Here is a 10,568-nt window from a genome sequence, read left to right as displayed (position 1 = left end):
CTTGCTATCAGTGGAGGGATCTACAGTCTTTAGAAAAGAAAAGAACTCAATTGTGCAGAGAAAATAAACCCAAACGCAGCCGATTACAAAGGGCCGCGGGTCCCAGGCCAGCGCCTTCAGGATTCGACCGAAGACTTGGCCGGAGGAGGAAACTCTATTACAGGGCTGAGGGAGCACAGAGGGGTGGTTTGTTTAGCTATAAATCCTGTTATTTTTTCATTCACGGGGTGCACTCCCTGTCTGCCTGGATACAAACACAAGCAGAAACAATCCGTGTCTTCTTTTACTGACATTATGGTGTTCTTCTTTTTAAATGTTACTAATATCAGATAAAGAGCTCCCTTTGTTCCACATTTCCAAACATTGATTAAATCACCACTAAATCATAGGTGAACGGTTAAAACACTGCAAAACAATGAGTGTACCTGTGCCTGCATTTACGGGTAAATTATAAAGTTGGCACATCCTATGGATTGCTTCACAATCGGCTCCAGCTTGATGGGTAGACTGTGATTAACACAGGTGAGTCATGAACTCAGAATGAGGACAGAAAAACAACATTTCTCGTGTTAAAAGACAGTGACGTTTTTTTAACAACTTGCTGCCCTTTCCTGAAGGCTGGAGGAAGAGGGAAATAAAACGACAATTTGTTTTCTGCTAGCTTCAGGCCGTCAGTGAAGACGGTGTCATCTTTCAGACAAGAGGGCTCCACAGGGGCGGTAAAGCGTCCCCCTGGCCGGGCTGATAGATGTTCCTCCACTGGTGCTCTGTTCAGGTCTGGTGCTGGACACTTGCCCACCTTATTTCGGACCAGGCCTCTTATATCACTCGCCACAGGAAGTCTTGAAGATATTCATATAGACAAATCCAGCCCGTCGGATTTCGATCGCAGTGCTTGAATAATAAATGTAGTCTGGCTTCTTTTGCAGAGTGGTGCTATAAATCAGCACTTAAAGCAGCAAAAGTGCCGAAGGGTGATGGCTTTTTACGCACAGAGCCTCTCTGGAAAGGTTCAAATGTTGAGGCTTTCTTGAATAATCTGACACTCAGGGTTAATGCTCCATCGTAGCTATGTTTACTTTGGTGCTCTTCAAAGAAAAGATGCTCAGTAAAGGAATTGTATGAGCTCCTTTGGCTTTTTTTTGAAAAGGTATTACTCTGATCACATTAGGACAGCCTCCACCTTTGCAAATCTAAATGCAGATGAAACTTAGGTATAATAGTCAAACACATTCACATTATTATTACAACTTCTTATTTGTATGTAAATGTTGTATTCTATTTTACTTTGTTGTATCTTTTATTTTACTTTATTTGATGTGTACTTCATCACATAGTACATATCTTAATTTGTTTTTATTAAAAAGTATTTCTTTGTTTTATTGCACATTCTTACTAAAACTTTGTTGATATCTTTTTTTTAAATGTCATTCCTGAATGGAGCAACAGTCACAAAGCCCAAATCCCCCCTGGATAAATACAAATATTCTGATTCTGATAATGATGATGAACCAATCCAACATGTCCCTTATTTCAAATAACATTTATGATGATCAATAAAGATGTACATTTTTTATGCTGGGGAGACACACTCCGCTGCTGATGTGTTCTTTAATAGATCCTCCTTGGAGACTCTTGACGGTGGAAGTAATGAGGCAGTCTGGCCTGGCAGAAGGTTTATTCCCTCTCTCCCTCCGCTGATCACTCGACTCTGGAAAGCTTATCTGCTGTCATCTGGCCCATTGTCCCCGTTATCTGAGGTGATCAGGTCCGAGCTGAGCCCCTGTTGGCGTTTCAGTCTCCTCCACCCTCCACAGGCCAGATGGAGGGGCTCCACCTGCAGAGAGCATGAAAGAACACTTGCTGTGATCTTCTGTCACTAACAAATGCAGCAGAAGGATCTCTGGAGAACTCAGGGAACTCATTCAGAAAGTCATTGAAATTCGTACTTCTTCAATCCTCTGATCTGCCGTGGCGGTGACAGTTATATAACCTTGTTTCTATTAGGAAAACCTGAAAAGAACAGTCTCTTAATTGGAAATCGAAACTGTGATGCAAATTAATACATTCAAACAATCCAAGCATTGCATTTGTATAGTGTGGAGGGCGCTTGCCAGTGTTTTAATACTGTCGCAAGGCAAAACCACAATGGAGACGTTGGTTAGAAAGGAAAAGGAACCCCGGTTGCATTTATCATGGACTCAAAGAAAACACCCTTCCTATGCAACAACATTTCTTAACTGGCTTTGTGGCTTGTTTTGGATCTCTGCCACAAGTGGATATTTCTCCCCTAACTCCTGGAGGGCATGCATTGTCACCAATTTCACTTTTTATTGGTTCATGCCCCGTTGTCTAATTCTGCAGGGACTCCATGTCAGGGCAGGCAGCAGCAGGATGCTGGGTAAACAGTGTGAAAATGTTCTGGAGTAAAAAAAAAATCTCCTCCCTCCAGTTGTTGCCCACCAACGTTGTCAAACAAGCGGCTGGGGAGAAAACTTGCTAGTGTTCCAGTGATAAAACATTTCCTGCAGTCCTCCAAAAATATTATTTTACTTTTTAAACTGGTCATGGATCCTCAGAATCAGACTCAAATTAGATTAAGTGTCATTCCTTAGCACACAAAACCAAAAAGACTGTGTTAAGCTACAAAGGCAGGTTATGACAAATTAGAAGTCAAATTCTCCTCAGGGAAGTAACTCATGCATCCATTGTTAATTCAATTCTAATAATTTTGTCACAGGATAAAAAATCACTGACTAGATAAATGATTATCACTTCACTACAATGTCGGTGATGTTAATGTGATTTCGCTCGAGCACACAGGCTGTTTCTGCACACCCTCTGAATTTCATATTGAATTCACTGGGAAGAGTGACCTTGATTGAGGTCGAGGAAAGTTTTTTTTTTAAGCATGTAGCAGCGCGGCAAAGTAGGAAGTTAAAGTGGGTGCCTTTCATAGATAAGGAGCTAGCTTTGTCTTTAAAGTGGGGTCTATTGTTCAAATGGGAGCTCTTTATTCAAACACAAACATTTAAGCAAGCAAGCAAGCCAGATGCTTTTACAAATAATTCTTACTGTGTGGAAATATAATCATTAATATGTGTCTTTGCCAACACTGTGGAAAAATAACAGTTTCCACTTCTATGTCACTCAAATCAAGCCGACTGTGAGATTATGGTCTCCACAATATTTGCTAAAGTCTTGTGATAAGTTGTGTGCTAGAGTATCGTTTTTCTGGTGTCATGTTTTACTCGCCGGGAAACAAAAGGACGGGAGAGAATGAAGGATGAATCTCTCACGTTGCCCCCCGCCACCCCCATACACCCCCACCGTCACCAGCCTTCTTCTCTGAATAGACCATCCATGTGAGGGAGAGATAGAAAAACAAAAGCACCCTGATAAAACCTTGGCTGATAGATAGATAAAGACGTTATGCATTCCATCACAAATAACGATCATGAAGTATATGAGGAAAAATGCAGGAACATTCAGATCTTCTGAAGTCATTTAAAAACAATTAATTCAACACTTCAGCCCTGTACTGGCATTACACAGCTTTCCATAGAGAACCTTTAAATACCAAGTACTGAGATCCTAAGTAAAAGTACAAATACTACGGTCTTCAAGTCATCCACTACAAGTCAAAGTCCAGCATTTTACTTGAGTAAAAGTATTAGCATTAATATGTTTTTAAAATAAAAGAGTAAAAGTACTCTATATGCACAATGGCTCATTTCAGAATTATTTAAAACAGAAGTATCAAAAGTAAAATTACTCAGTATGCAGAATGGATCTTTTCACAGCATTGTATTATTATGGTTATTCTTTTATCCTGTTTTTATTCGTGCAAAAATAATTTCGTAATGCTTAGATTATTAGTACAGTACTGCATATTACCATATCAGCATATCATGTGTTTTTATTTCTACAAGTAACGATAAGAATAAATTCAGTGGAGTAAAAGTAGGATATTTGCCTCTGAAATGTAGCATATAAAGTAGCATTAAATGGAAATACTAGTACAAATATAAATATGTCAATAAAGTACTTAAGTACAATACTTGAGTAATGTACTTAGTTACTTTCCACCACTGGGGAAGGGATGGACTACGAGATGGAACAAACACTACTTTAATAAGTAGAGAATGTTTTTAAATCAAAATGCATGTGAATAAGAGAAATACAATATGGCAACAACAGCTATGTCTACAATGCATTGTCAAGTACACACACCTTTCTTCTGTGTGTAGCAGAAATACACAAAGCACTTCTCAGAGCTCAGACAAGAGATTAAAGGTATTTAAGTTACCCCAAAAACCTTTTGTGCATTTATGGCCAACACCCAGAGTCAGCTCCAACATAAAAGACTGGATGTTTTTTAGTATGCAGAGAATGAAAAAAAAGAAGAAAAAGTGAAGGTGATATTTGAGCGGAGCTATCATTATGAAAAATTATCCCGTGCTGACTTGCTCAGGGGGCCTGGATGAGTTGAAACTGGAGGGCTCAGCGTTGTTGACTGCTCATTCTTCTCTTTATCTCTCTGACATTCTTCTGCCTCATTTCAATAGCCATTCTTCACTGAAGAGCCCGCTTCGCTGCCGTTCACACTTCTTGTGATTTGTATTCTAAGTAGCTCAGAGATCTTTTGTATTCCTGGCTGATAGCAATCTGAATCCTCACACTGACAGTGGAGGCTGCATATATCCTGCTGAATCCAGAGGGGGAAAAAAGGCATTATTTATCATGAGGAGTGAAATCTCTGATGTTAATGTACTAGCAAATGATAAGCTGCATGCCATGTACACACACACTCCACAGATGATGAAAGGTAAATGGCAAGAAGCAGATTTATTGAAAAACACAGATTTGACATAAAAAGCAGGGCACAAATCTTGCACTGGAAGTATGAATATCATCAATAACATATCCCCGTTGTGGGACAAATAAAGAATTTCAGATTCTGAATATAATTCCTAACTTTTCCTCCACCAATCAATATGTCTGTACAAATGTATAAATATGATTCTGGGCCTTAATTTGTACATAATATCTCCAATCTCAGAATCTCCCCCAAAAACTATAAATATTCACTGAGTTTCGATTCATGCACTCTTAGGACCTTCTTTAAATACCTTAATAAGAAATAAATAAGAAATGTCTTTGTTTTTCTCTCACAGATATATGTTTCATGTAAGGAAAGCATAGTGATCCAATACCAAGCAACTGCACCATTTCAAAGACTTCACAACTCCAAGCATCACGTTGAATTTAGAAACAGCCTTTGAGCGAAATGGTAAGTGTAAAGGAAAAATGTATGAATGCTTCAGAGGAAATACTTCTCAAAATGTAAAGAATAAGAAAAAAAACTTCACAAAGTGAGTCAGCAAAAAGTAGTGAAAGGGATTTGGGGAATGTAGAAAATAAAATAGTGTATGTTATTCAGAAGAAATCCAGGAGTTGTGCTGGCGGAGAGAGATAACAAGTGTGTGTCTGAATGAAGAAGATAAGAGCATCATACCAATACAGTGGCCTTTCTCTGAGCGGCAGATTCCTCCTGTTCCTCTCCTCGGGAGTTCTACTGCAGGGGGATCTGAAGACAACACACACAGGATTAGTCTGCAAACATCTGTCTGTGAATGCTGCTGTATTACTGCTGATTATTAGATTATTCAGTCTTTCGTGTGTTCATACGAGTGATAATTGGAGGGCATTTTTCCACTCAGAGATCAGGTTGGTGTGATGGTTCAACACTGCATATTCAACAGATTGTAATTCAAACTGTGCAAGTGTTTCTGGGTTTCCTGCAGATGCTTCACATGCAGTTTCCTTCACACCAGGGGGATTTTAGTGTAGAGTTTGGTAAAAAATAAAAACCCCTCTTGGAGTTTCTACAGATAGAATAACTTTTGTCAATAAGTACCAGAGTAACAAAACAGCGCTTTTAAATCGCCCAGTCGAGATCAACACAGATCATATTTTATGCGAACACAGTGTTAGACCTTCAATCACGCCTCAAACTGAGGGCACTTGTCTCAATAGCATGTTTTAAATTGAAGTTGTCAGAAGTCCTTACCACCAGCTGCTCTTGCAGTAATAAGTAGTGCCTTTCTTACTGTCCTAATGTGCACAATGTAGTAACTGCTTTTTTCGTCTTTTGTTTTCTTAGTTATGTTCTCTGTATTTTATATGTTTGTGTTATGTGTTATGTTGCTGCCTTCTTGGCCAGGTCAGCATTGTAAATGAGATGTTATCTCAATGCTTTTATATCTGGTTGAATAAAGGTTAAAAACATTTTTTTTTAAAAAGTCAGTCATTTTCAGAGATGCTGAGTACCGTCACAACACAAATGGCTGTGGTTTCCAAACCAACTTTTAATAACAGTAGGGTTTTTTTTATGATTCAGCATGACGACTATCTATCTTCTGATAAACCTCCCCATTTTCTAAGCACCCTGTGGTAACTTTTCATCACAACACACTGTTGTTTTGAAATGTAACTGTGAATTGTTCCTGTTGTTGAAATGCAGAGACAGTTAAAAAGCTGTTGAGCATCTTTACCTTAACTGACCTCTGATATAGTACGATACGGCCAGTTGAGAAATGGATTGAATGCTGACATGCACAAAATGTGTGTTCCATCAGATAAACCTAAGAACAAATCTGCTATTGCAACATATGTGCATATGTGGAAAATAAAGGTTTTGCTCTGTGAAAATGTGCTGTTGTCCTGATGTTTTTTTAATGTTGTGTTGTCCTGCATCTCTAAGAATCCCTCTTCAACACAAGGGGCAAACATCAATGGAATCAATGATGCACATTGACTCATTGAATCTATCAATGCTCTCATATATCAAAGACACGAGGCAGCATTTGCATGCCACATGGAGGAGATTTGGTTTCAGACAACCGTCAGCTCCGTCTGAGAGCAGGGCGGAGGGTTTGGTGTGGTCTGTCATCACCAACTGAAATCAGAGAGGGTTGGTAAAGCTGTGAAAGAAAATAACGTTCTGCACTCTGAGACTCGATAGCCGTTTGATAGAAATGCCACATTATAGGGTGTGGGGTTCTTTTCAAATCCACTGGGGGTCATTAAGCAGTTGGCAGCGCAGACATAACAGCACTTGAGCAGAGACAGGGTGTGTATGAAGGTGAGGACGGATTCCAACCTCCGCTGATGAAAACTGTCCTCAGACAGTTATAAAGTGATTTGTAGAGAGAATTATGAGGCTGAGAAGACCCTGAACGACCAATTTAAATGTCAGTGCACGCTTCATGCAGAGGAAGGGAGGTGTGAAGTGTGAGGCTGCTGAGCTGATGATATACAACCAGCAAAGCAGGTGTAATCCTAAAATTGCTCTAATTTTTCCAACAACTCTTCTTGACGGATGGCTGAAAATTGTGTCCTTGTTGAACTCTACAGCACATTCATCTGCTGTGGTGACATTACAGCAGAGAAGGAAGCAATACTCTAATGTTCAACTTTAGTAAAAGTACCAAATATTAAATAGTTCGTTTTTTGGTTGATTTATATGTTTGTATTAAATAATCACCTCTATCTGTAATTAAGATGTCAGATAAATGCAGTGGAAGTGGAGAATATTTGCTTCCAAATGAAGTTGAAGTATAGTTGCATAACATTTAATTAAATTCATCTTTGTTTGTTTTGTGAATTGTTCTTGTAAAGCAACTTTGAGTAGCCTACCTAGAAAAGTGCTTTCTAAATTATATTTATTACTTATTACATTTCAAAATTGTACTTTACAGTACTTGAGAATATGATATTTGTTACATTCCAACAACATTGTAATATATTCTGGGTAGGTGCACTTAATAATAGGATAATAATCATATTATCACTGACTGATGTGAAATCTATGTCTTACGATATGTTAGTGTGCTTACTTTTTGAAGTGCATGTGATAGTGATGTGTTTTTCCTTTATGGTGTCTCTGTAATGAAGGCGTTGATTCAATTACATGTTTGTATATCAGGTTCTCAAAATGTTTCATAGTTAAGGTTTGGTTTGCTTGGTTGTAAATTCATACTTCATATTGCAAAAAAAAAGAAGAAGGAAGTCTTAGTTTTTACAGAGTGCAAAAGTCACCAGAAATAAATTCAAGAATAAGTTAAGCCTTATGACATTAAATAATTGTCACAGTGCCCACACAAACCTCTCTTTTTTTGGTTCAACGTCTTTTTCGAAGTTGACAAAATATTGGACACGGTTGTTAGGGTAAAACTTTCACAAAGTGACGCCCACTGTAGTTGGTTTTATAGTGGAACCTCTTTTGGAGACTCGTGCGTCCCTAAGCCCCGCCTCCGGGGGAGGGGGGGGGTGGGGCAGCGCACCGACGGCAAGCCTATATATTGGTTTGCATTAAGACAGACAACGGATAGCCCTGCTGCACACACACAAACACACACTGGTTCAAACGTCTCTTTTCAACGACTGGTAAACATGGACCAAGACGTGAGTTTCTTCATTTGTTTTTACTTTTTAAATTAAGACATGGCAGTTTGGTCGGTTTTGACTTGAAGCTGTTTTAGGAAAAAAGGTAAATCTAAATATATTGGATAATTTAGCACCCGTGTAAACAGAGGTGTAATTAACTAGTAATAGGCCTACTAATTGTAGTGTTTTGACATTTTAAATAAACACTTTTATTGGTAAAATAACTAAAATAAATAAGTTAAATTCTAACTTTTTACACAACTTTAGAGAAGTAGCAGAAAAAATAAATATGTTCAACCATTTTTGCTAGAGGGTGTTTAGTGGGAAAATAATGTGAATATTTATCATTTTCACCATTGTTAACAGTGATATTATATACTTTAAGTACTTGTTGTATTCATTTCTAATATCAAGAAAATGCATTTTATATATATATAAATATACTTTTCAACTTTAAAAGATACATTTATTGTTAACAACTAAATATATCTCAACTGTTTTCTAACTTTACAATTCCTTTTTCTTTCAGATGGATGTGATCTATCAGTTTTTGGAGAACAGTACTGACAACTTTTCAGAGTCTGGAGACTTTGAGTTTGGAGATGAGCCATGTGGCCGAGCGCTCAGCAGCAACTTCAGCAAGATCTTCCTGCCGACCGTTTACGGAATTATATTCGTCCTGGGAGTCATTGGCAATGGATTAGTGGTAGTTGTCATGGGCTACCAGAAAAAGGTCAAAACGATGACGGACAAGTACCGGCTCCATCTCTCCGTGGCTGACCTCCTGTTCGTCCTCACGCTGCCCTTCTGGGCCGTGGATGCAGCCAGCTCCTGGTACTTTGGCGGTTTCCTCTGTGTGTCAGTGCACATGATCTACACGGTGAACCTGTACAGCAGCGTGTTGATCTTGGCCTTCATCAGCCTGGACAGATACTTGGCAGTTGTGCGGGCCACCAACAGTCAAGCCACAAGGAAGCTTCTTGCGAGCAGAGTGATCTATGTGGGAGTGTGGCTGCCTGCTGCTGTGCTGACTTTACCTGACCTTGTGTTTGCCAGGGTTCAAACACGGTCGTCCGACATCCACTTTTTCAACGATAGCAGAGAGACTGCAGACTCCAGGATCATCTGCCAGCGCTTCTACCCGCAGGAATCCAGCATGATATGGACAGTTGTTTTCCGCTTTCAGCACATCCTGTTGGGCTTTGTTCTGCCCGGGCTGGTCATCCTCATCTGCTACTGCATCATCATCGCCAAGCTGTCGCAAGGCACCAAGGGCCAGGCGCTGAAGAAGAAAGCGCTGAAGACCACGGTCATCCTCATCCTTTGTTTTTTCACCTGCGGGCTGCCCTACTGTGTTGGTCTCTTCCTGGACAACCTGATGATGCTGAACGTGGTGACTCCCTCCTGTGTGCTGCAACAAGCGGTGGAGAAGTGGATTTCTATCACAGAGGCGCTGGCTTACTTTCACTGCTGCTTAAACCCCATCCTCTATGCTTTCCTGGGAGAAACGTTCAAGAAATCAGCCAAGAGTGCACTGACAGCCGGCTGCAGATCCAGTCAAAAGGTGACACTCATGACCAAAAAGAGAGGGCCAATTTCCTCAATGTCCACTGAGTCGGAGTCCTTAAGCGTTTTGTCAAGTTAACAACAAACTCTGTGACTAAGATTTGAAATCGTTTTTTTTTATACTTTTGAAATTGTTTTTTTTTTACTGCAACTGTGTGTTGTGTTTTTTTCTATTTGCATTTGTGCAACCTTTATGTTCCTCAGAGAAGACTGTGTCCGCAGGCAGGGCCTCATTTCCAGTCATGCAGCTTCACAATCGAGGTTACAATCTGTGCTGCTGTATCAAAGCTCAGGCATACAATGCCCCACTCTTTTTTCATGGATGGTAGCTGCTCTTGGAAACCTGTATATAGTTTGTAGCATTCGTGTGTTCGCAATAAGTTGAGTGATTTTCTGAAAGCTATTATTTATTGCTGTCATTCACACTGGAAGTTTTGTATGAAAAAAAGAAACGGGATCCTGCTTTTTTATTTAAAAAATAAAAAATCCACTGCTTCATTATGACTGTGTTTTTTGCATTTTCACCTCAAACCAACTCCTCTTTTCCTTCA

At 39.5% G+C, this 10,568-nt stretch overlaps 1 protein-coding gene across 1 annotated transcript in view; it reads left to right on the top strand.

Annotated features, from left to right (window-relative positions):
- The first annotated feature begins 8,396 nt into the window (after positions 1–8,396).
- The window catches only part of LOC104967493 (C-X-C chemokine receptor type 4), a 14,936-nt gene continuing 12,764 nt past the window's right edge, over positions 8,397–10,568 (top strand). Inside the window, exons 1-2 of the mRNA XM_010796965.1 lie at positions 8,397–8,469; positions 8,981–10,126. Coding sequence (XP_010795267.1) covers positions 8,458–8,469; positions 8,981–10,096 — 1,128 coding nt within the window. The 5' untranslated portion in view covers positions 8,397–8,457 and the 3' untranslated portion in view covers positions 10,097–10,126. The remainder of the gene's footprint in view (positions 8,470–8,980; positions 10,127–10,568) is intronic.

This window comes from Notothenia coriiceps, unplaced genomic scaffold, assembly GCF_000735185.1.
Source record: "Notothenia coriiceps isolate Sejong01 unplaced genomic scaffold, NC01 NC01_scaffold00037428, whole genome shotgun sequence".
In the NCBI taxonomy this organism is placed as follows: domain Eukaryota; kingdom Metazoa; phylum Chordata; class Actinopteri; order Perciformes; family Nototheniidae; genus Notothenia; species Notothenia coriiceps.
The sequence above is the reverse complement of the archived record's forward strand: the minus strand, read 5'-3'. Positions and strand labels throughout refer to the sequence as shown.